Source organism: Seriola aureovittata, chromosome 3, assembly GCF_021018895.1.
Source record: "Seriola aureovittata isolate HTS-2021-v1 ecotype China chromosome 3, ASM2101889v1, whole genome shotgun sequence".
Taxonomy (NCBI): domain Eukaryota; kingdom Metazoa; phylum Chordata; class Actinopteri; order Carangiformes; family Carangidae; genus Seriola; species Seriola aureovittata.
This window is the reverse complement of record NC_079366.1, coordinates 13917950-13945151: the sequence shown is the minus strand read 5'-3', so window position 1 is coordinate 13945151 and position 27202 is coordinate 13917950. Positions and strand designations below refer to the sequence as shown.

Genomic DNA, 27202 nt, shown 5'->3' with positions numbered 1-27202 from the left:
GTGACCTCTTTCACATAGTCACATTGTTTTCACATTGTCATTTGATGCACCATTAAAATATAAGTCAAATTGCTACTCATGTAGTCATATATCATAATCTGTAAATCATATAAAACAGTGGCCATTTGGTAGTATGAGTGCTTTCATTATCGATTCTTTAAGTACATTTTGTTGGTATTTGGTCATATTGCTGCTTTTACTCAAGTAAATGAATCATGAAAACATACAGTGCTACAGGCTGTGAACCAATATTGTAGTTTTAAAACACATTGTTGCATTTTCTAAAATATGCATAGAGTGTGTTTGAGCAGAATGTGCATAATCTAAAATGGGTAAATGGAGACAGAAAACACACAGAAGTCAGACACTGTGACTGTGACAACTGTCACCAACAAAACTGATCCCTGTGTACACCGGCTCTTGGGGCAATTAATCCCAGGCCAACTCCCATTTACTGCAATGTTAGGTAAGAGGCTATCAGTGCTTCACATAAATCTCTGCTGTTTGTTGACAAAATCTGGCTTTTATCTCCTCTTTCCATCCCCCCATTCCTCTGTCCTCTCCGACTCTCTGATCCATCTCTCCATCCTGACTCGCTGTTAGTTGGTCAGTCATTTTCTTATCTTGCCTCTTTCGATCTGTTCACCTCCCCCCACCCTCTGCTCTTGTATATGATATAACCAGCTGTGGCCGCTCACCTGACCAATGACCACCATGCTGTCAGGGTGCTAATGTAAACCTCTCTGAGAAGAGATAACAGCTCACTGGGATAATTGGCCAGACACACACACACACACACACACACACACACACAGATGAAGCCAGGGGCACACAGTGAGATACCTCTCAGTTACCATGGAAACTTGACCTGAAACCCCTGTATACACTCACTCACACACACACACACACACACACACACACACACACACACACACACACCACACACACACCTTGCGGTGAATAGACCGAACACCCCCCACTGTGTACTTTGCCCAGATGAGGTGCTCGCAGGAGAAACAAACTTCAAACAGAGAGAGATGATGTAACAAAGCAGCAGGGCCACTCGTAGAAACAAGGCCCATGTTTCCTGAGGTAACAGAGAAAATCATCTTGGTCACTTACAACAGCAACTGGACTTCATCCCCCCATAACTGTGTAAAGATAACAAGAAATCCATTGGAAAACATGTTTCCACAGAGAAATGTATTTATAAATAACGCCATTATCTTATATTTTTCTTCTCAGAGTCTGGCCATATGCTTTATTATAAATAATATATTATTGACAGTCTGTAAACTAACAGTCATCATGTATTTATTCATAATGAAGCAAAGCGTTTGTTGCACAGTGAAAAGGTTGTCTGGGTTCAGTCATCAGTGACTTGGCCCTTTTGAACCCTGCAGCTAAGCATCAATATGCAGCTTGGAATCGTTATTTGTCTGAAGGGATGAGTGTTAAGTGTGGAACTTGGTCCCTCTTGTGGTTTGAAGTAGATGTTGCAAGTATATAGAGAGATTCATGCAGTTTGTTGTTATCATAGTAATACCTGGAAACCAAGATGCTCTGGTTAAAAAAATATGACTTAGCTGGAATATTTTGGCTCCAAACTGAAAGTGCAGTTGACCAAACAATCTCATCCCAAGGTCCATTCAGTAGCTGTAGTGGAGCTTTTGATCATATCACATGATCTTCATCTGCAGATGGAGTTTTGTTTTGTGGTGGAGTTGCAGATGCTAAAATGCCTTTCATCTTTGATCACCTGCAGTTTCGCAAACTCCATTTGCACAAAGAGCATGTGATATCACAGCAAGCTCAAGAACAACTACCAAATTGAACTTAACTGATGGTGAGATTGTTTTTCTTATGTTCACAAATTCAAGAATGAACTTTCAAGTTCAGCTAGAGAGGTACAGCCTCATTTTGACATTACGGTCTAGTTTAAAATCTCTTAAATTACATCCATGTTGCATCTATGATCAAGTAATGAGATTTGGATTCAGAAAATATCTTTCAGTCACATCTGAAAAGCTTGAATTTAAATCTAAAACACTGATTTAAATTTTGTCTGCAGTTTGTTTGCAAACATTTCCTTCAGTTATCTATCTATTTTGTTGCTATAGATCTTTTTTGATTTAGACAGATGTTACAGAAATATGGGAAAGCCACACCTTCATAACTCAAATTTAATCTTTTATTTCATGTAATAAAGCTGTTTGAGCATGCTGCCTCCTTTTGAATGCACCATACATTCATATACATGATTAAACTATTGCCTCCAGTCTGTTATTGTCGTAGAGAAAACAACCAGCAAATCATTTTCTATTGACTAATTTCTTTATTATCTGAAAACCTCCAGCAATTGTTATAGGATTTTGTTGTAAACATCAACATCAGTGAAAATGAAAATCCCAAATATAGAAACAATAGCAAACAAAAAAGCTGTTAAATCTTCTGAAGATGAGCAATTTTCAGCAAAGCCACGACTTATTGATTGAAATTTCTTGTTTAAAAAAATAAAAAACTTTTTTACATTCAACAGGGAAAAAGACTGTACACACAAAAACAAGCAGTGTTCACATTGTATCATAATGCAATAGATAAGCAAACAGCACCCTTTAAAACAAATCATTGTGATTTATTATTGTAATTTATGGCCATTTATTTAAATAGCTTTAATTTTGCACTGCCAAAGAGGAATAAGTGGAGTGTATTTCATTTTGTCAGGAGTGATATTTAGAAAAAAAAAGCCAAAAGCAATATTTCTCTAAACGGCACATTTGAAACATCATTATTCCACAACACAAATATTTAACTCTGTGTTTGTGTGTGTGTGTGTGTGTGTGTGTGTGTGTGTGTGTGTGTGTGTGTGTGTGTGTGTGTGTGTGTGTGTGTGTGTGTGTGTGTGTGTGTGTGTGTGTGTGTGTGTGTGTGTGTGTGTGCGTGCGTGTGCGTGTGCGTGTGTGTGCGCGTTGAATAGTCAAGGTGACCCTGTTTTCATTTACCCAGCGGGCTCTCAGCCGCAGCAACGTCCTGCTAAAAGCTCAACCTGTCCCTGTGTAGCGCCGATTTAGTGACACCATTAGCAGAGAGTCTTTCTGACTTGAAAAGGCTCTCAGATGTCCAAAGAGGGTGCACTGAGCTGTTAAAAACAGGCAGAGTTTTAGCCTTGGAGCTGAGTTTGTCCTCTAGCTTCGAGCTACAGCTGCAAAGACTTGAGAAGTGAGAGACGGACGGGCAAGTTGAAGATGCAAAGCAGGTGAAATGATCTGTAGCTCCCTTCTTACTTGTGTCTGCTGTACCAAGGACACTGACTCCTGGTCAGATTTCAGATTAAAAGGAACAAAATATAAAGTTTTGCAGATTTCTGATAACTAACCTCTCTATGCACTGGCTTGATTTTTTTTTTCACTACGTGTCACTGGATAATCCACCTCACTGTGGACAGGTTTCATTTGAACTACTTTCTAGAGAAAAGTAGTCCCTGTGAAAACTGTCGACTGTTGTTGCTTTTAAATATCATCTTTGCATTCGGTGAGCACAACAAACCAATGCCCTCCCTTAAGGTGTACGGCAACCACAGCCTCATGTTTCACTGATCTCAACTAGTTCACCAGAGGGCAGCATCCAACCACAAACACTAGAGTCGTTGCATGACTGAGGTTTCCTGTGCTCAGCTTTCTGATATTTCTCACACAAAAACTTCACTGGTTCTGAAGGGAATTTGCAGCAGAGCCCATCTTTTCAAGCCTGTATTGTGTTCAAGATGTTATTTTCATGGTGCTCACGGTCACACACACTCAGACAGCTGTGCTGTAGACACATGGTGGACACACCTGTCAGCTGATATTTTCATCGCACTCTTTCAGAAATAAATATACACCCCTGAAAATAATCCGAGGCCAGAATGTGTGTAGCTCAAGACTAAATGCAACCAGGAGCCAAAAGAACTCCCTGAGTGTTTGCAGTTGTATGAAAGTGTGTGTGTGTGTGTGTGTGTTTCTATGTGTGTCTTTGTTGTTTTCTGAAAGAGTATAATGAAACCGATGTGCTCTGCTCCCTCATCTGTGACCCTCCATCGAAACAAAACAACAAAGGTATTTTATACAGTGTAATGATTATCGACTCCCTCGTTATCACCTCTCAGCAGTCTGTAATTTCCTTGTTCACTTCAGCCAAGTGCTAAAAGGAAGAATAATTCACCTTTGGACCACGCAAGATGACTTACTTAACTGAGAGTGCTTTGCCCTGGGTTTCAAAAGAATACATAAATCTCAGTACCTAAATTTTACTCATTGTTCTTAATCAGTGTTAAGCATCCCTTCACCTTGATATTTTATCACACCCCATGATGTGGATTTAATTCAGCAAATTCATTATTTCAGCGTGACAGCCAGTAAGACTGAAATATACAAAAGTGTCCCCATAGTTTCCTGTGACCTGACTCCACTGGCAGGTGAGTAAGTAGATCCAGATTTTCCACGCCAGACCAGGTCTTCAGGTATCTCAACCAAAGCACTCGCAATGTATCTACCAGATTTGCTGCTCCTCAAGGAGCAATTGTAGGGCACATCTGAACTTTTCCCCTCCTTCAGGTAACTATGGATAATTAGCCGACCCCCTTCATCCACACTTTTAGCCGTGGAGGTCTCCGTAGACCCAGCCGAGAGATTGTGAGAGCCGTGAAACCAGTGCACGTCACCGTCTGGGTACACATCGTTGAAGGTGCAAGCAGGACCCTTACTTGTCAAAACAGCCTCGGTGATCTGACCACACTCTGAGGGGAAAACCAGGGTTTTGATTACATTTGATGTACAAAACATTAGGGGCACTTGATATTAGGGACAGGCTTTCATTTAACATGTAAATCTATTTTTAAATAGATAACACTCCCCAACAGTGTATAAACATAGATATTAGCACATATTGGCTCAATCAGCTGTAACATTAAACATCATTTTTATAAGGTAGTCTATGTAAGTTTGGACTTGTGTCTTTATCAGTGGATAATAGATCATTTATTAATGCTTTGTGGATTAGCAAAACACATTCAAAACTTTTGTTTTGCACAAGTTGTAAAAAAAAAAATCAGTTTTGCTGCTGTTCATCCTCTGTCACCATAACTTGCTTTGTCTTAATGGCTTTGGAGCATTTAGAGAATTTAACTCATAAGGAGAGATCCTCTAATTGGCTAGCTCAACCACATAACTTCTGCGAAAGAGCTGCAGTCAAATCAAATCAATTTATTAACATGGTGGCTCGTTTTCTCATATTGAGATTTTATACACAAAATCCACCAGGTCTGCGTTAAAAAATATCATTAATAAAGGGTTTCTTTAATGTACAATTGTAATCTTTCTTTATCTACACTAACCCTGACCACCAAAGTGAGTATGTCATTTTAAAAAGGACTTGTAGATTTCTCATTTTCTAATAAGCCATTAGTTGTGAATAATGAATTATTAAGCCTGATCAAATTGTTTCCGCTGCTCAGCAGGTTTTTGTGGCTGAAGAATAGTCCATGGAAGTGGTCTTCCTGTTGATCTAAAGAACTAGCTAAAAACGATTTTATGCTGGAGGATGTTAAACACAGATGGATTTTTTTATTTTTACAATCTGAAAACTCAAAGGTTGTTCTTACAACCTCCGATGTGTAAAACATTAACATGAAATTTATTCCCAGTGATAAAGCCAAAAGTAATAATAAGCTAATAATAAGATTGTCTTGTTAGAAAATGGTAGCAAATGTTTCTCAGATGATTAGCTGTGTCAGTGGTAAAAATAATCTAATATTAAATGTGAAAATATGACACTATGACCATTCTGTGTAATGAGAGGCTTATTTTCCTGTTAATAACTCTGTACTTCAACATAAGTAAAAATATGAATGACAATTTGAATTTTGCTTTTTGCACAGTGGTATTACAACTTTTACTGTAGAGCAGTTTTTTATGAGTGTGTCCCTGTTTTGTTTGTCATGAGTACACACAAGGACGCTATACACAGTCCAGTGGTTTCACCCTATTCTACTGATCACAGTTTGTTTTGGAAAGTAACACTTAATGTAAACGAACATAATTTTTGTTTGTTTACTAGTCAACTCAGCAGGACACCTTTAAGGGAAGAATCAGTGTGGTCCTGCCTCCACTGCAATGGCGGAAACTTAGCCAAAGGGAAACTAAACCAGTCTTTTTCTATTTTGTACATTCAGTGAAGCTCTTTTACAGCTGTTGTTAAGACATAATACTGTTTGTTAAAATAAGAACAGATGTGAACTCTCACCTTGTAACTCCACAGTTGTATATTTATAATGGATCCCCTTGTTGGATCGAAGTTTGCACAGGTACTTCAGTGGCTGCGCTTTTTGAAAGATGAGGGACAATTGTCCTTCTTCATACTCACAATGGAAGTCACTAAATAGACTTCTGTTGTGTGTAATCTGTCCCTCACTGTTCACAGCGCATAAAGACGTTTGGGTGGTGGACCACTCTAAATGTTTGATTGATAGTCCGTTTTGAGTTGAGGACACTTTGCACTGCAGAGTAACCTGTTTGCCACAATCTGCAGTAATCCTGGGACTCACACTCAGTCCCACCAACTCTGTAGAGAAAGACACAGATTTTGGTTCAATTGAACTAAAAGCCTCTTTTCAGTTATATTATCAACATAATCACATTGTTACTTGTGGTTTTTTTTCTTATTATTGCAGCCCCCCCCCAGTTTGAACTATAGTTTGAAATAGTTTCACATACCTTGTGTTGTCAAAGTAAATGCAGGTACAAGGCAGAGTATATGCAATGCTGTGAAACCCATTGTCAGCGCTTTTGCATTTCACTGTAACAGGGAGAACAATCAGATTAAAGCAGATCTCAGGCAGATTGAAACACTGATCTTAGCAGGCTGATTTAAATTTTAAAAGGCAGCGTGTTTGCCAAGTCTTCAAATCGGATTATATCTGAGTGGAACTGACCTCAGGATGATCGGTGCTTCTCTCCAGCTCCTCTCCAGGGTTTGCAGTCTCCTTACAGCGCTGTTTCGTATATGTATCCTCCTTCAGACTTTTCCCTAAGCGCATAAGTTAATGATTAGAAAATTATGAAGAGGCATTACCAGGAAGTCGAGCGGCTTATCATTGTGGAGTGCTATAATCTGAACGACAAGGGAAAGGGAAAGTAAGCGTGGTGTTTGTGAGTGTGTGAGGGAATAAGAGAGTGTGAGACAGTAGACAGACAGGGAGTGAAGGCCTATTCATGACACTGTAGACCACAAGTAGGGACTTGTATGGCTGCCTTTGATGTGTTACAACAGTGTTTCACTGCCTCATGTCACTGCATCCAACTTTCCCATAGATTTCTGCCATGAGCTCATCATGTCTATTTGACATAGTTCAATCTCCATGGCAATAGCCACAAGGGAAACGCTTTTATCTACTATGTTCTGAAGCATCACTCTCACTCAGTTAAGGATTTCATTGTGTCTTATTCTGAGTTCATTAGTCATTTCATGGGAAGCAGTGAAATAATCACAGAAGAGTGAGATGAATGTCAATAACACACACACACACACACACACACACATTCACAAGTCAAAAACTTGGCTTTTTTCACCACTCACACAAGCGGCAGGTAAGCCAAACACTGGGTAGTAAGAAAATACTGACTCATGTTTATGACCTTCACACACATTCATATCAATCACCTCTGCTTTTCACTCACACATAGCAAAACAAGAAGAGATAGAAAAAAAGAATTTTAGTTTTTGCTTCTTTGTGACCTGTTTATGCTTTTTAAGCTTTCATCCAATACAATTTATAACCCTGAAAAACTGCCCCCTGCTGCATGTTCAATCTCCAGAGTATCTCAGCTTTGGCTGAACGTCACTGAGGATGCTCAGGATTCTGTGTTTACACTGCTGTGAGGAATAAACCACACCGGCCATGTTTATGTAAATGAAGAAATGTGACAAGTGTGACACGTTCAGTGTCAACAATGAGGATATATGATGTGGTGACATGAGTTATTTTTGTGTTCCTCTGTATGTCATGCACAAATGTTCATGTAAATTAATGTTATTTTACATGGAAATATAAAATAATAGAGAGTAACTTCAGTGTAGACAAATACAAGTGAAAATGAGATGATTTTTGTTTACTCAAGCAAGGACATTGCATTGTGAAATGATGCCATCCTTTAAAAACATTCTCATATGCGTCTGCACAATAAATGCCCAGTCATAATAAGCATTGATTTTCAATAGCACGAGTGTTAATTAGAGATCGGTGTGTGAGTCAAGGCATTTACTTCATTCAGCTCTGGGAAACACAGAGTGACAGGAAGCAGAGCAGAAAGATCTCAGACGCTTAACAACAGGAGAAATCTGAGCAACACAGGTAGAGTATCAGTGTTGCGTAAAGGCCCCAGCATGCCCTTCCTCTGTGTAAACATTCTCTACGTCAGGTCCTATTATTCTGTTCCAATCACAAAATGGAAGAAAAACATACCGTGGCTGCTTTTCTTAGAACATACAAAGGAGTAGTTGTTTCCAGGGACATTAATAAGAAGAGTTAAATGTGGTGGAAGATCTCACAGGTTGTAGGTAACCCTGGTGAGGGATCCCTGCAAAACTGCTGAGTACGAACAGGCACATGCAAATTAGAGCGCGCTGAGAAGCAGAAATCTTATGCATACAGACCCAGTGGAGGGGCTCTGGCTGTGAGTCACCATGTGTAATTATCTATTTATCTCTCCATATGGAAACGGCTTCTTGTTCTAACAGACAACATCACTGTGTGAAACCGCTGCACTGGCACAGCAGGGGCGGCCGAGAACAGCATGTTGGCAAAACAGTTGCTCCTGGCTCAACTTTCGAACATTCCTCATAGATTACTTTGTGATGAGAACAGCAAGTTTCAAGGGTTTACCTGGCAGTTGTGTTGATGGAATATTGTGCTAACTTTCCAGAGTAGTATAAGCTTTCCTCACAGTAGTACTGTAGTACGGTAAATCACATGGCAGCACACCGATGCAGTCTTTTTGTTTGATGGCTGCACTGTGTTGTATTGTTTGTTGAACCGTTTGAAGAAGAAAAACTGAAACTGAAGAAATGCTTTCATGTGTGGAGCAAAGTCATGCCATCAGATTGGAAAGTTGTAGGGATTGCAAAACAAATCAAACAAAATCCATTCAAGTATGTTGGTACCTTTTTAAACTGGCTTCCAACAGTTTCCTAAATGACAAAATCTTCAGTCAGTGCCCCGCAAAATGACCTATCACCATTACAAAGATGATATGAGCATTTTCTAATCTGCCTGTGGTCAAGGTTTGGGTGAAGGGCAGCTCCACTGATTTTACACATCAAAGTGTGTTTACAGGTCTCAGGGTGTACTACTGCTTCCAGAGGGAGCTGCATGAAATCTGATAAAATTGCTTGAAGTGATGTTACAGCGTTGCTTGAATTGGATGACTACAACAAGTGTGAAAATAAAAAAAATAAAACATTTGGGGTGTGAGGTTAGAAAGAAGCGAGCCCCGTCCTGATCTCTGCTTGAAGCTAAAGCCTCAAGGCTGTATTAGGTGGTACAAGCATGACATGCCCAAAATCGCGCTCTGAACTGTTGGCAGTTGTGTTGCATTGTAGGTAATGTAGGCACCTGGTTTTGATGATATGATGGTTGGCTGGTTCTGCTACACTGATGTTGATCTTTTTTTTCCTGCCCCTCATGAGTCTGACAACGTCATAGGAGTGCAATGTCAAGTCTATGGACTAACTACAACTAAGTGGTTACAGTTAGGGAGTGATTGAGCTCATAAGTGGCTCAGAAGTGGTTGACTTCCTCTCAATGTCCTCTACCTGATACAGACAGACACCCAACAGTGAGCCTGTCTCCAGCCTGCTACGAGCTTCTATGCATAGTCTAAAGTAACTGTGCCCAGCTCAGTGCTGTACTCACTGTTTGCCCTCCATAACTTAAATCTGCTCTGAACTTTGTTCGAACCCTTCCCTTTAGGGAGAAGACACCTCGTAGTCTCGCATGAGCCCTGCACCCACACCAGCACCCAGCAACGCTCGGTAGCAGAAGCAAACTGCAGTTATGTCTAAATCAAATCCGGACCAATCTGGTAATGAATGTCCCACGATGTGGCCCGCACCCGTAGCGTAAATTAAACTCATAGGCTGCACTGTCTCTGCTCACTTTAACACATTCAGATGGTGTTCATGCAGGGCTTGCATAATGGCTAGCTTGAGGGTTTCTGCCGTTTTGTGTAGGCTAATGTACTGTCCCATTCAGATGTGCAAAGCATTCACTCAGTCAGACTCCCACTTGTTGCTGATGTGAAGTGACCTAGAGGTTTAGATGTTCTGTTTTACAGTAATCATCTGTCCACGAATCTGAAGTGACCCATCGCTGTCAGTCGGCAGCATTCTCAGTTTTGGACTCATTGATGAGTTGAGGGGTAAATGTTGTGTCATAGGCACTCACAATAATAATAAAAAAAAAATAAAAATCATGCTGGTTAGGCTTGATAACCGTTTAAATGTTTATTTTCATTTCTGTGAATGCATTTAGCTCATTTTTACACCCTTCATGTCCGATAAAATCATTTTGTTTGACTGTTTCTGACTCTCAGCTTCCTGCGGCCGGTGACCCTGCCCATGTAGTTCTTTCAAGTCTGTTGTTTTAACAGAAACAATAAACCACTCAGTCTTCATTCAGAATAGTGTCAAAGCTGTTGTTTCATGCGTCCTATAGTTTTTGGCCATCATTTCTATTGGTCTTGATAACATCGCACTCATCAAAGTACTGCTCAAACATGGAAACAATTGACTTCCCTGCAAAAAGGCAACAAACACAAGTGTTCAAATGACAGTTTCGCCAGATTTTCTAAACCACTTAATCTGGAAGTAAAACCAAAAGTGACCCAAATATTGGTGTCTCTCATTTCTGTGGAAAACTGTGGACACATAACTATTATCTCTGAATAATTTCTAAATAATTTTCTTGGAAGATTTCTAGAAAGGACTATGTAATTTGGTATTTATTATATGGGCACAGAAACATTACTTAATTGGTACTTGTCCAATGAATTAATCAATTGTAAGTAATTGCAAAATTTATTCAGTGTTTAAGTTGGTGCGCGACAGTAGGTGAGTCAAACATTAAAACATGTCCACAGGCAAGTGTGCAGTTACACATACATGGAGAGTAAAGTTTCCAATAGTAAATGGATAACTAGAAAATTCCAGGGAAATTTTGAGTGCCACGGGGGCTACTGCCGGGATGAGTACATGATTTATTTCCAGTGTTCAAAAGTCACCCTGATCATATTCTGGTTTTGAGAAATGTCTTTTGAAATAAAAGACTCTGATATAAAACAATGTCACATCCCTCCACCATGTATTATGTGGGAAATATCTCATATTCTGTCTTGTTTTTTTTAATAAAACAATAGGCAACATGTCTTCAAACTGGCATTTAAAGGGTTAAAATCCTGAAAACTAATAAACATTTGGTAGGTTTGAGCAGAACTGAAGTGGTTTAAGAGATGTATGCAAAAAAAAAGCAGAAAAAAATATTGATATATGATGATTTTATAGCATTTTCTTTGTGTGTCCTTTTTTTGGACGCGAGGAACCCCAGAGGGTACAAAATGTGTTACCAGTGTATAATAGACCTGTAACAGTAACTGACATTAGATTTTAAAAATATGTCAAAAAAGACACTTTCTTGCAGAAATCCATACTTTTTGGTCAAGGTTAGATTTTTTTTTTTTTTTAGGAAAATTCCTAGTTTTCCTAATTATTTCCGTCAAAAACCGATTATAAAATGGCTATACAGTTACAGAGACCAAAGGAACTTTAAAAAAAGAATGAATTAATGAAGAGTCCCCAGCACTGGTTTAAAACCTGTATGATCACCTGAGTTCTTCAGTTCCTGTCTGACTTGTTTAGAGTGATGTTGCTGTATTCCCAGATGTAAGCAATTAAAATGGTGAGTACAGAGTTACTATCATGAAAAGGAATTATTTCAGTTGTGCCTACTGTACAAAATTTTAAATAAAAAAATTGTAAAAATGATAATTAAACAAACTAAATGACACCAAGTAGCTTGGGGCTTTTGGGCTCAAAAGATTTGCAGTGGAGCAGGTTGGAGCATGTTCATGTTTAGCCCTGTCTGTAATCTGGCTTTGGTTTCGTGTACATACACCTACACACACGTGTGCAATACGCAAACATAATTCACTGCCTCATATTGCAGGGGAAACAGGCCTTCCCTGCCCTACATGACAGCAGCGTTGTGGCTTATTTACACAGGATGTCTGGTTTTATCCTGTATTTAATTGCTGTGGGGACCAGATTACCCATATTGCTGAGTTTTATCTGTGGCTTAAACGTGATTTGCAATAAACCGCTGAAGTTGTTTAGTGTCAAAGTGTTAAATTAAGTTTGACGGTAATTCTTCACTTAGTCCAGTCCAGTAATGTTTGAGTCGCACTCTGGACCTGTTGCTATGGTGATAAGTCAGGTAGATTTTGTTGTAGTAAGGTAAAAAAAACAAAAAAAAACCACCTAAATCTCTAAGTCAAGACGTTTTTTAGACTGTCATGCTTTCAATGTCACAGAGCTCAAAACAAAGAATGATCCATGTATCTTCTCCTGGATGTCACTTCTGTTCTCCAAAATCACTGAAACACCGGCTATCGTTCTAATTACCACATATACAAAATGATCAGGAATTATGCAGCTGAGTGCATAAATGATTTTTAAGACACCAAACAGAAGTTGGTTTTTGAATGACAGAAATTAAATATTTGCTTTAACACATTTGGGAGTACTGCATTACATTAGCTGCTGATCTTCCATTGCATCAGAGCCTTGAAGATTCTGCTGCAAGAATAATTCCTGTGTATCTAATTCCTGTTGAAGATTTAAGCTGTTAACCCCCCTGCCTCCACGCACGCACGCACGCACGCACGCACGCACGCACGTACGCATGCACGCACACACTCACAAAGCCACAGTAAAGCTCAGGCTCGACAAGATTTAAAGAATCCAAGCTGTGCTAGAACATAACTCAAATAGTTCTTTAAAAATCCAAGTTACATTTTGCTGTATACTGCAAGTTTGAATTAAAAATGTAACTTGCCGTATTTGTAGTAACTGGACTGAAGCCTCCATGTTTTATGTCAGAACAAACAGGTTTATATCAGGTTTACAATGTTTTCTGCAGATAAAAAAGGGCAGATGTGGTCACTCTTTATCAAGGATTACTTGATAGCCTCAAAGATTGATCACCTCAACTGATCAAAGTATCAGCAATAATGACATTAAGGTCTTGTCACTGAATGTCGCGTACAGCACATGCATAATAACAACTTGCTTTTAAAGCTCTTAAAAGTGTGAGAACATGCTGTAGTTTTCTGGCTTTCCCTGAACAGATGATGAATCACCAAAACAGTTACAGAGGAAGGCATTTATAATTCCTGGACATTTCTGCATTTCTCACTGTCACACATCATTCTTTTGTACATTTGAACAGACATTTACTGTTGTCAGTCTCTCACAGATTGCTTGAACTGGGATGGGAACTGCTACTGTTGTTGTGGGCCAGTAAAAACCCATGGAGACCCACTATAATTATGATACTGAGCTATGCAAATTAACTTCACTTGACACTTTGTCCCAATTCTCTTTTGTTTATCTTTGGTTTACTTTTCAAGGGCAACAGCAAGGAATTATAATGTTTGTTTGTACCTTTGTCAAGTTTTAAAATTTACGAAGAAAACAATTATTTCTCCTTTTTAGACGATCAAAAAGTCCTTATCTGGGTCAGCTTTACAATATACACTCTCTGTTAAAATAGCTCTTGCAAACAAAAAACTGTCTCATTACAAAAAACCATGTTGTTAACTCAGATTTATGAACACTTGATGAAGCAATAACCTCTCAGCATAAATCAAGCAGCTCTTTATGAATTCTCATTTATTTGACAGGCAAATGTAGCCTACGTTATTATATCCATGGAGGATTTGGTCAAGGTTACAGGACAAAGACAAACATAAGTGGTATCTCTATGAAAACAATCTTTGTTCTCAGTGCCTCACAGTATTTCCAGGTTAACAGCCAGGTTTTTTTTTTTTTTTTCTTCCCCCACTCCTACTGCCACACCTTCAACTCACATGAACTTTGCCCAGTCTTTACTTTCTATACCCTTAGTGCACCAACTGGAAGTGGCAGCTGTCTGCTATAGTAAATACACCCTAACCTGATGATTGCCTCACATTATTCTCTTATCCTTGCCCTTTCAGCCTTTCCTCATGACCTCCCTTCTTAGCAACTCTGACAGCAGTTTCCAGCCATCAGCTGGATGGTCGTGTAGAGCTAAGTTAGTACAGCCATTGACTTGTGACATCCAGGAAATGGCAGGAGGGAATCAATGCTACTCCCTCCTCCTGTGAGAGCCGTGAGTGAGAGGAGCTCAGGAGAAGAAGAGCAAAGCTCTAAATTGTGCAGAATTTGTGTCTTGAGCAAAGAAACAAAACAGTTTGAGCAGCAGATGAGATTGTTTGTTGGAGTGGCTGCGTGCAGGTGGCAAGTGACTCGCCACTTAAATAAAATTGAACCATTTTTCCCAAACTGTCACAGGAGGATTCTGATACCTGTTATGCTGTGAAAAACAGAATTTATCTGCTTTGTGTGCACAGATCATAATAAAGGGTGTTATTGAGAGTGTGTGGGTTGTGGCATGTAGTCGGGACTTTCCTTCTACTCTTGGATAATCTTCAGAACAAGTTAATACATAACTTGCTTAGTGGTGAGATCAAATACTCCTTCATAAGGAATGTGCAGCAACATGCATCATTATGGAATCAAACTAAGCCAGGCATCTCACTTTGGATTGTTACTATTAACATGACATTACCATTCAGCATTATATTTTGCTTTCTATCAAGGTTTCTGGTAACAATACAAATGTCAGAGCAAGATACAAATATGACTGTGAAAAGGTAGAATGGTGCATCTGTAAACCTTTTTTAAGTTGCACATCAGGTCCTCTCTGCAACGTGCACAATGAAATCTCTCTGCCTTATCTAGTCTGTGCTTGCTATTGACTTTGTGATGAAAGAGACATCACAACAAAATAACTACTGAATTAGTATGGAGACAAAGCTTGTGGACAGTGATTTATCAAATGCAAAGCAACTGAAAACCTTTTTAAAATGCACCAAAGCAGCCTCTCCACCTCCTTTCTCAAGCGAGGTACTAAAGTCATAAAGTTAAAACCCTCAAATGAGATTATCCGCATTATATATTTTGACATTCAAAGATACTGTTCAATGCCCGACACAGTCACATATGTGTTTGTGTTTAAGACGTTACATGTAGTTTTAAAAAGCTAGTACAGTTTCTCCTGCAGCCCGCTCTGTGATGAGACACTAATGCACGGCTCCACAGAAAATTAATATGTATGCAAGTTGTTACAGTGATGGTAACACTGGGAATATAGGTGCAGGCTTACATTTTGTAGTTTGTATTGATAAACAAAACACAGACGAACAATCGTCACACATTATCTGTACAGCGTGCTTTATAGCACTGTGCTGAAGGCCTAAAAAGGAACATATGAACATGGTTTGCCACAGTAAAGTTGCTGGAAATGTGTATCATGCCTGTTTAGACCTTTGTTTACTTGCAAGGCATAGCCGCAGCAACCTCAAATCGCTGTAAATATCCATAATATAAATCCTAAGAGTAGATACATGTTTGTTATTAGAAAATGAAAACATGTAAAACACACATATCATTCTTATAAACTGAAGACGTCCTCGAGATCATGAGCAAAGCTTTGAAGATGCTACCAGTTCCTGATAAAAACACTGATATAACAATCCTCCAGTTACTTTATTACTATACCAGCCTTGACATGAGCAGCATTGAAAGACTCAGCGAGGCCAGTTATTGACATAAAAGCAGTAGCATAAAGAGACATTCAATACAGAGATGTAGTGCACAAAGACAGAATGTGACGCAGTGGCAAACACAGTCACTACAGACACATCCTTACTGTGTGTCAACAAACAAAGACACACATGTGCTGACAATCCCTCAAAACTTTAAAGGCTTAGACATGTGATCAGATACTCAAAGAAGACGCCATTTTCCCCTAACCTGACACCTTACTTCATGATATCTGAAAAAACTGGACAATACAGACTCTGTAGTCCCTGGCCCAACATTCACATTCCTGTGGTGTCTGTAATTCCAGTTTATCCGTTATTTTTTGCTCCTCACAGCCTTGGCATCCTCAGATCACGTCAACACATGCCATGACTCCCCTGCTGCCCCTCCGCCGAACTCCTTCTGTCTGTGCCCTCTGTTTTAGCCCTCAAACTTCGAGGACATCTCCATCACACACAATCATGAATCACATTTACGAGCTGATCTGGAAGCTTCGCTGCTCTCATAAACACAGCACCCGAGCTAGTCTCCACCCATAAAGGCTGCTATCGCACAGTTAATGTCTGTTGGAAGGTTTATTGGAGGGCCCACCGTGAGAGTGCTCAGGGAAGGGAAGGACCGAGTCCTGATGGGTTGAGAGAAGTCGTGCACACTTTGGGACTGAACAGAAATGATATCGTTCTAGGATCCAGGAAAGATACGAAGACTGACCCAGAGCCGGGACTCAGCCTCGTCCACTGGCATTTATTTATTTTCAGTTTAATTACGATTAATTTGCTTTAATCCGGAACTCACACATCCCACATTTTATTTAATTGGAAGATTGTGAAAGATGTTTTACATCTGTCAGCATTCCTAGCTGGCACAGGCTCAGGCATGTCCTACTGGGTCCTGCTGTGTCTTCCATCCCAAACATTTAATTACTAGCAAAAGGGTTTGAGAATACACACGACAGTAAGGCACAGTTCAAAACATAAATCTGAGTTAGATATGTGGCACTACAGCCACTTACACGGCTTTGTCTTTTTAAATGGTTAAACACAATCAGGATCATTTAAGTGTTTTGTTAGAAATATTAATTATACAGCACAAAGTGAGATTTAAACAAATGGGATGAGATATGACAGATCTCCTGTAAATGCTTATGTAGCATGTAATTGACAATATATTGATGACAGTGATCCACCTGGTAGATAAACTCTCATTTACTTTCTTTATTTTTTCACTATATATTCTTAAATATATTTGAAGCTTGCGTGACAGAAAGAGGAGTTGATATCATGAATGATTCATCATGCCTCTTGCTTTTATTCCTGACAGTTACAAATGACCTTTTCAGTGAAAAAGAGCAAAAACTTAAAAGTGTAGACAAGTGACAGAAAATGTAGACAGGAAAGGTTAATGGCACATTGTTCATGTGCTCAACACTTCTCTGTTTTTGACACACCGCTTTAACACACTATTCATCAACATGAAATCACGTTACAGTGGGATAATCAACCGAGACCGTCAGATCAATGAAACATTTCTTGACATTTTTGCGCCATAAATGCGGATAATTGGTTCACTCTCTGGGATCATATGACATTAAAGGTCATTCCACTTAACATGTTTGAAAGGACTTAACATCGCAGTTGCCATTAAACTGACGTACACAAAGCTGAATGGAAGCAGAAATTACCCTCGTGGTTAGAAAAAGCTGCAGCTAGTGCATGACCATTGAGACATTTAGGAGCATTGTGCCTTGCCATCTGTGGCCTCGTGTTACATCAATCTCACCATGATGTACAGGCTGCTACAGGCTTCAAAAGGATGCAATTGAATAATCTTGATTGTAGCGCAGCTGCCTGCTGCAACTGGCAGGAACAGGACTTTGAGGGATTTGAGACTGGAGAGAAAACCCTGGGATGAAATGTTGTGATTACTGACATGAAAGACATATGATACCTACAGCACAACAGAGTGCTGCACTGCTTCTTTGCAATCTATTTTGTTGGTTTTATTATTTCATTTTTCTAATCTCTATTTCTCGTGTGCATTAGTATCAGATTGATTTATTTCTTACATTGGTACTGATTTATTATTACCTTGTCGATTATCTGCAAAGACCTTTGAGTTGCAGTAATCTGTGACTGTATTCATGGTGCTATGCAAATAAAGTTTGAATTAATTAACTGATTGTAGAGCTGAAAATCCAAACATCTGCAAAGGCCTGGATTGACTTCAATGATTCTTTTAAAATTCTTTCTCTCTAGAGTATCTGTGCATGGCAACAAAAGTTTGGATAAACTCATCAAAGTTCTTGGGGAGTACTTCTGCATATGTGGAGAAAAAAAAGTTATATAAAGGCTTTTGTGGCTGTGTGAGGTCTGATAAAGAGAAAGAAGTGATTTCACCAGACCTTTGTGGCCTGCTCCTCATCTCTGCTTGAGGCAAGCAGCTCAGGGCTACATTAGCTGCTGTTGGCATAACACACTCAACTCTCCAACTGAACAGTGTGAGTAGCATTGTGGGCAATGTAGGCACCCGGGTCTGACAAAGAAAAATACGTGGAATAGATATTTATATCTGCTGTACTGATACGTTTTTAAAAATGTGTCCTACACGAGACAAACAACGCAATAGTAGTGCCATGCTCCTCTACTCTGTTAAGGTTATGGAAAGAGTACTGTTATCCATCATAGCAAAAATTTAAAAAAACTACCCCTACTGCATGACCCATCAGTAACAATGTGTAGCAATCCCAAGATTCATCACCAATGACATGAAGTTATAGACCTCAAATTCCTAAACCTGAGCACAACAGCGACAAAACATGAACTTGTGAAAGTGCCATTGGGACTGAATAAGCACCACTGCTGCTTTTGCACTGGCACAAAATTAGAAGCTCATGGCCTTTTATGCATTAAATATGTAACACTAAGCCATGTTGCCGCCTAGATCTGTATTTATCATTGTGCAGTTTCTGATTCTATGCGCTGAATCTTAACAACTCAGCCCTTGTTGAAAACGTGTGGCTTAACAATGTGCAGAATACTGTAAGTTTATGAACTGTACTTTCGGCGTGATAAATAATTTATATAATTCTAATTTGACACGTTTAGTTTAATAAGCAGCATCAGAATGATGTTATTACCATTAGCACTATTCCTGCATGTGATTCATCAAATTCAGGCTGTTGTTCTTGACCAGCTCGACATCATTCTGTCCCGCATAATCATAGTTATCCAAGCCGTAATTCTCTCTCATCTCCAAAGGAACAACCATCTCGGGTATTCTTGTTATCTTTTGTTTGGACTGTAAATGGGTGAAATGTATTATTTAGATACATATCCAATGCCTCCGGTAAGCCCAGTGGTCTTGTCAGCGGCTTTGATGCAGGACAAATTTATGTTTGTGGGAGAGTTTATCACTCTGAAACCAGCTCTGAGGAGATCAGAGGCATGTTTTTGCAGAATCAGGAAGCTAATCTGGCTCAGAGTGTGCAGGGTAGCTGGCCTACCTTCTTAGCGAATGTAGAGCCGTGCTCAAACTTGACGCCAATGTTTGCTCTCGCAGAGGATTAGCCTCTTCTGTTTGCTTGCACTTTGCAGTTGCTGATATGTTATTGCAGCATTACTGGGCCCAAACATATCCTTTATTTTGGCCCAACTCCCAGATGAGATTCGAGCTTCTAAAGGTGTTTTATGATAGGATGCTTCACTGAAAAAGATGACCCCCTGTGTGACTAACACCACTGTGACAACCACTTCACACTAAAAAGGAAATGATTATGGTAATTACAGTGAGAGCACACAGGGACCTCTTATGAGCCATCCATGTCTGATGGAGAAATTATTTTTCATTTAATAATAAGGCTGCACAGATGTCCGCATACTGGTGCTTACAATACAGCTCCTTTAATTAAGCTTTAGTGCCTCACCTTCACAGGGCAAGGTGAGTGCATCCAAGTTGCTACAAAATCACAATCAAAGGATGAAGAAGGAGGAGGAGGAGCCATGCAGTAACGAGTCTACAGCCAAATTAGTTTTTGCAGAGATTTTATGATATTAAATGTAGTGTTGGTTTAGCAAAGATTGGAAAGAAAAGATACAGGAAGTAATAATAATAATGACGATGATGATAAAGATAATAATTTTCATAAATCACAGTAAAAATTAAAGGATCACCAAAGTTCACGAATATCTGCTACATGGTAATCCGTCCAACAGGTGTCTAGATATTTCAATAAAAATCTAAAATGGTCAACGTCATGGTGGAACTTCAGGTACAGCCCCAACGGATCACCAAAGTCAGTAGGATTCATCCTAGAGCCATGCAGCTATCATGGCTAAAATGAAAAAAAAAATACAAAGAAACAACACCTTCACAGCACAGATTCACCACTGTAACACCTTTATAGCAATGCTATAGTAACACCACAACACTGCAACAAATCACAGGGGGTTAAAACTTCATGTGCTAACTGCATTAAGGGATATAACATGCTAGTGCTCTTGGTATGGATAAACAAACAAAATAGATTTGCTGTTTAGTTCAGTGGCGGCTCCACACACTTCCTGTGTGTAAAGATTTTCCCCGTAGAGGGAAAGAAACCCATTTCCTCTTCTATTCCTTCCTCTTCTATTGTTAAGGTTGATGGACTGGCTGAATGTTTGTGTTAACCATGAGGGTGCCATCTCTCTTTGAGGATGCTCCCTCAAATTGTCCCTTGGTATCACATTTTCAGCCCAAACCCTGTGTACAATTATCAGGCGCTCTGCAGCCTTATAGGTGTTCTCACCTTCCCTATGGCTGCTCGTCTTGGGCCCATCCATCTCTGAATTGACTATGTTTAGACATATAGGACTGGCCTCGCTGCTGATGGTATTCATGGACAGTGTGTATTAGCCTTCTAGCCTCCCCTGGGCACTCGTCCGCTGTGATTTAGTGGAGCTGAGAACCATGAATTTCAGTCAGGCAGTTGAGGAGAAGCATCAGTGATTTATGCTTTTGTTTACAGCATGCTGTTGGGACCTTAATGTGGCAGTGATGAGAGGGGGAGACGGTGTAAACATACTGTATGTATGTGTGTGTGTGTGTGTGTGTGTGTGTGTGTGTGTGTGTTTGTGTGTGAAGAAGCGCTCGCAAATATGCATGCAAGTGTTTCTGATTCCTGATAAATAATTAATTGCATGAGGGAAGGAAGGATTGAACTATGTGTTTATTTTGACTTTTGCAACAGTGAGAGAAGAGAAGTCACAAGGGAGAGGATCATCCCAGATGTGTTCCAGATGTTTTTAGTATTTCACAGGTAAGCTGAGCTCCACAAGCCGTGCTCTAAGCAGAGGGAAGTTGAGGACAAAACCCCAAATGGAAACTACAGTGTTTTTATTCACCTGCAGAGTGCACCATCTCCAATGTAAATGAACCAGTGAATATTGAGTTCTTGACAATATTCAGCCATCAGCATCACTTTGATACGCTTACCATTCATCACTGGAAGCACCTCATAAACGTATGAGTCTAAATGTCATTCTGCAAAGAATTGCTTCTAACAGAGTGCCGGTCAGATCATTAGCATCCATTGATGTCCCCTTAAAAGGCATTACCCTTCATAAATGATACCCCTGTCCATTAGTGATATAAAATGAGCAGTTTGACTGCTGATGAAAATGGCTTCTATCAATGCTGAGGATAATTCCCTTGGTTGGAGAAGGTGCTGAGGTGTCATCCATTATCTTTGCCTTATAGGTCACCAATACGGAAAAAACCAGGACAGGCATCAATAATATGTTCCTCCAACAACAATCCCGGCGGACTTAAAGTGTTAAGTGGTGTCCTTGTTGGAGAAGAGAGGAGTTTCCACCTGAGGGAGGATGGTTGGAGGGACGCGGGAGCGGAAAGTAGGAAGGACACACACAGACGTAAGGGAAAAATCTTCCATACAACACACAGAAACACACAGTCATGTATGTGTGCCACCACCACACGACATTTAAAATTGACAGCAACTATTGTTCTAGGAGACTCACTGTGGAAAGGGGGGTGTGGGGTTTCCATCTCATTTCTTACATCAAAGAAGAGAGACACACACCCTACACTGGAAGGGAATTATTTTCCTAACTCTACAAAATGCCAGAAGTATATGCACTCTTTATATTAACATTCATTTCAAACATCAAAGCATGTCTGAAAATTAATCTAGTGGTTATGCTTCCCACTGACTCTTACATTTTTGTCTGACAGCCTCAGCAGCAAGCAGCAGGGCTTGTCTGCTGCTGTCAGAGCACTGTTTGTCTTGAACGTAGCTCTAATCTAGGTGATAGTCAAAATCAATAGAAGTTCGAGAAGAGAGATTGCCAAAGGCTGGCTGGTCAAATCAGTCACCTTAGATTACTGAGACAACGCAAAGCATGGCCGCAGGGCTGTCTTAGAAAATGTCAGAAAGTAAAGCACATGATCTTGGACAAAGAAACATTAAGAGAAGTAGAGAGGGAAACACTGACAGGAAAAAGCATTAGGTAATGGGTTACTGACCCTTTCCCCTTTTCCTCTAAGGAACAGCAGACATAGTTAACAATTGTGCATGCATGGGTTTTATGAGTAGTGGCAACGCAAAAAAATGCCTGACCTGTGAGAGAGTCAGATTTACTTCGGTTTGCTCTATTCGATCATGCAGCTTCAGTGCTGCTATAATTGATATTTTGTTTATAATATTAAGGTGAACTAGAAAATTCCAGGGAAATTTTGAGTGCCACGGGGGCTACTGCCGGGATGAGTACATGATTTATTTCCAGTGTTCAAAAGTCACCCTGATCATACTCTGCTTTTGAGAAATGTCTTGATATAAAAGACTCTGATATAAAACAATGTCACATCCCTCCATCATGTATTATGTGGGAAATATCTCATATTCTGTGTTGTTTTTTTTGATAAAACAAGAGGCAACATGTCTTCAAACTGGCATTTAAAGGGTTAAAATCCTGAAAACTAATAAACATTTGGTAGGTTTGAGCAGAACTGAAGTGGTTTAAGAGATTTATGCAAAAAAAGCAGAAAAAAATATTGATATATGATGATTTTATAGCATTTTCTTTGTGTGTCCTTTTTTGGACGCGAGGAACCCGAGGGTACAAAATGTGTTACCAGTGTATAATAGACCTGTAACAGTAACTGACATTAGATTTTAAAAATATGTCAAAAAATACACTTTCTTGCAGAAATCCATACCTTCAGCTGTAACACAGCCAAAATGATCAGCAAATAAAAAAAGAAAAGTGAAGAAATTGTCCAAAAAAGGACAGAGGGACCCCTGAGGGTTAATAAATCCCATGAACCGCTATTTAAATTACCACTATTATGTTTTTTTCTGTGCTAAATTTAACATTACTGGGGAGGAGAGCAACGCGACTAGAAGTGACAGCGAGAGAGGGCTAGTAGCTTCTCCTCTCCTCTGTCTCAGCGGAGACCGTCACAACTTCATTCACTCTTTTAACAAAACAAAACAAAAAGCAACGAAGGAAGCAGTAAATGGACTTACATATTTAAGACCTAACTAAATGTAATTTAAGACCTAACATGCGGCTAATATAAAGCTAGCGGAGCTTGGAGAGTTGGTTATCTGGTTGCTAGGCGCACGCACGCACGCACACAGGTCAGGAGCTGCCGTTGCCAAGGCAATGTGAAAATCTGCCCAGAATTTGGCTTCTACATGGCTTCAAACAACTGCAAATTATGAGAAAACCGTTACTTCTTTTCATAAACCGAAAAGACCGTGCCAGACACTGAAGCCAGAAGTTTCTACAGTCTCTATTTTATTCAGATATTCCTTAAAATGAGTGAGGAAGCTCAGTGCGAAGACAGAGTGAGATTATTTTGGAAAAAAAAAGACGATTACACTAGGTGTCAATGAGAGTGAGACAGGTATTGCTGCCGGACTCGGCACCCTCGTTTAAATTTTGTGCAGACCCTGCCTGTCAAAGTTACATTTTATGAATCCCAACAACTATGTCTACATTTTCAGAAAGAATTATTTGTCTCCTTTTTACGGTTTGGCCGCGAGCTCGAGTTAAAAATAAAAATAAAGGTTATTTTTTACTTCTTCACGCACTCTAGCCAACTGACGCTTTCACTCTAACTTTGAAGAAAAAGTGATTTGCACTCCTCCTTTGAGTGCTCACAGTTTGAAAAGTTTACATGTTATGTAAAAACAGTTCTTGTCTTTTTGAGAGAGCAGAAGTTTTCCTCCGTTTTATAGTTTGAATCACATTTCTACGTGCAGGTATGAGAGAGCTGGGTGACTCAGAAAAAAGGTGCAATTTTGTAGAAAAAAGGTGGGTTTCTAAAGAAAATTCCAATGCATTTCTAATGCATTATTTATTCCCAGTTTTTTGGGAATAACTTTGGGAAAAATTGGAATTTTAACACCAAAAGTCATAGCACCCCTTTCAGGATCAAGACGCACGTTTTGATGTATATATTACCGGGGTTTTCTCAAAGCTGCGGGACGAGTTACGCGCCGAAATTTGGCGGAAGAATAATAAACCCGAAACAGAAGATTAATAGATGCCTCAGGGCTCCGCCCCGAGGCACTCCTCTCAGCTATTCTAGCTGTAGAGGAGTGCCTCGGAGCTGAGCACCCGTGGCACTAATTATGTAAAAGGCTTGCTTGTAATGATGAGGCCTCATAGAATGATCAGAGTTTATAGCCTCTTATAACCAAGTGTTTTGTTTTTTACAGCTTGCAACTTTATCGTTTTGGTTCACTCTCACCAAAATCTTAAAAGAACACTGTAAGCTATGTGCCCAGCACCGGACATCAGACAAACAGTTGAAAACTAGCAGGTGAACATAGAGGAGCATTTGGTGGCTAAACAGGAGTTTTCAGGAGAGCAAATACTGGACCAGAGACACAACTCTAATGTTTCTCTGCTGGATGTGAAAACAGGTAAGTGTTTGCAAGCAATGTTGTCTTCACATTTTTTTTTCATTTTTGGCTCGACTGCAACAGCAGTGCCAGCCTTATAATTGCAAATGTCCCTGACTGACTGACTGACTGACTGACTGAGTGATCATAGTTCTACCAGTGTCGTGCTTTCAGGGCAAGCAAGGAAAGCAATGCTTGCCCGGTTGAAGCTAAAATTAGACATCAATTAGAACAATACTGATGCGGAAGCGATATCTGTCCTTACATCTGATATCACATCAGCGTTCTGTCCCATAAAGGCTCTGATGCCTGTTTGCATTCATCATGTAATATTCTGCCCACTGGCGGTGGCAGCATGGTATAGTCTCTGAAAGCTAGCTTAGGTATGACTGTGTCTCATTGATAAATGCTGGAGCTTGTCAAGCAGAGATGACCTCAGCCTGTTTTGTTGGTTTGTGCATGCGCATTGAGGATTATTGCGGGATCTTTAATAGGTGGATAACGATAGCCAAAGTGTCAAGCTGTCCTTGACTCATCTTCTACCATTCTGAGATCAGTTATGATATTGCACGCACTACATGCATGCGCAGATGTGTGGAAACCAAACTTGCGCATTAAGCGTTACACCTTATACATTCATTTGTCATCTCTGTGCATGATTATTAAAGGTAGCAGAGGAATAACTAAACATAGGACACACCGAGCAGAGAGAGCAGGAGAGTGAGAGGGAAAGAGGGAAGCCATCTGTAACTGCTAAGCTAAGCAAAACTGGCAGATGAATAGCATGTAAACAACAAAAATGCCAGCAACCTGAAATTAGCCAATACCCTTCCTGCAGCAGGTCAACACAGAACTAACAGCCCTGGTAAGACATAGAGGGTTGCTGTCCACTGAAATGCTAGAGGGCTTTTAATTTTAAATGATTACAGGCGGTGTTGAGTTTGTATTAACACATTATGCAGTAACTTTAACATGGCAAATGAAAGCAGCGGAAGGATGGATAACGTCCTCAGTGTCACACATTAACCATACATGGTCCAGCCAGATGCTAGGTTTTGACCTAGCCTTGTTTAAGTTAAATTCACCATTTTGGAAACTAGCTTGATTGTGCAGTATATATAGGTAGTTTTTTAAGTGACAGTAAGAAGGTGGCTTTCAGAACACACCTTTTTTACACCAGTAGTATTGTGATCTGTGTCTTTAAAATATGTCAACTGAATTAAATATTAATTTACGAAAGGTAAAGTGAATTATTATTATTATCCTCAGCCATATATCTGATAAAAACATAAAAACTAATAGACCCATAAAAAAAGTTTCTTCTATATGTACGTGTATTTCCTTAATTTTTTCCCCGTCATTTATTTGTTGAACCTGTCTGTTATCGTGTTCTGTAACCTGCCATTGAATGAGGAACAATCATGTTTATATTTTTGAAGAGGGAGATCAGGGACACTCCTAATGAAAGTGAGCTATCACATTCCAAGTTTACAATACTGCTTCCTGTTTCTCCACTAAAACACTAGGTTTGTTGCAGTTTGTTCCTATATTTTAGGAATATTTTCCTTTTGCCTTTTCCTGAGAATCCTCTTGTTTATTATCCTTCAGAGAAAATTGGAACAAGCCTGGACCAAATACAATGTTAAAATTACACTTATATAAAACTGGAAAGTGCACCATGCTGAGGCAGTCAATTTAGGACATGTCTGCTATATTACTTTGGTGGCAAGGGAGTAGCTCCATCGACATTTTGGCCAAAACAAAATCCTCAGAAATGTAATTTTAATCCAGTTGAGAAAGTTCTCTCACAGAGCTTCGGGGCTTGATAAAAGTTTGCCAACAAAAGTTAGGCAGAAAGCTTATCCCCCATTGTTGAAAGATTTTAGCCCTTGTGCTTGAAGCTAAGTTACACATCAAAAATGCCAATTTCCCACAGTTTTCACCATCTGCAGGATGTTTCAGTTGTCCCATGATTGTGATCACTGTGATTGTGATTGTTTTGGATTAATTCAATCTCATAATGTAAAGTCTATTCTTGCTACTCTCCTAATCTCCCAAACTTTGCATATGCTACGCAACACTGCTGTAGCTGTCAGTTGGCTGTCACTGTGGTTGTATAATCATGCACTTACAAACATGACAGCATCATAAGCAAATGTACCTCAATTGTTGAGGTTTTGTCTGCTGTACTGACAATAGCTTGCTAATTACAAAAGCAATTTTTCTCTTACCTCTTGCCTTTCTCTCTGATGGCTGTTGAATGATGTCTAACTCTCATCTCTCTCCTGCACTGTTCGTTATATCACACCCACACTGACTGCTCGACCACTTCAGTCTGTA

The 27202-nt window shown here is 39.7% G+C and overlaps 1 protein-coding gene across 2 annotated transcripts; it reads right to left on the bottom strand.

Annotated features, from left to right (window-relative positions):
- Nucleotides 1–2214: 2214 nt before the first annotated feature.
- LOC130164236 (uncharacterized) lies at nucleotides 2215–27202 on the bottom strand. Of its 2 annotated transcripts, XR_008826583.1 has the most exons (5): nucleotides 27094–27202; nucleotides 6968–7062; nucleotides 6750–6831; nucleotides 6280–6597; nucleotides 2215–4774 (listed from the first exon to the last, which is right to left on the bottom strand). XR_008826583.1 is itself a non-coding variant. In XM_056368840.1 (4 exons), the coding sequence occupies exons 2-4, from the start codon at nucleotides 6808–6810 to the stop codon at nucleotides 4374–4376; spliced, it is 780 nt and encodes a 259-aa protein (XP_056224815.1). In that variant the 5' UTR covers nucleotides 6811–6831; nucleotides 6968–7159; the 3' UTR covers nucleotides 2215–4373. The 2 variants fall into 2 exon arrangements, 1 of the variants encoding a protein (XP_056224815.1); XM_056368840.1 differs by lacking the exon at nucleotides 27094–27202 and having other exon boundaries at nucleotides 6968–7159.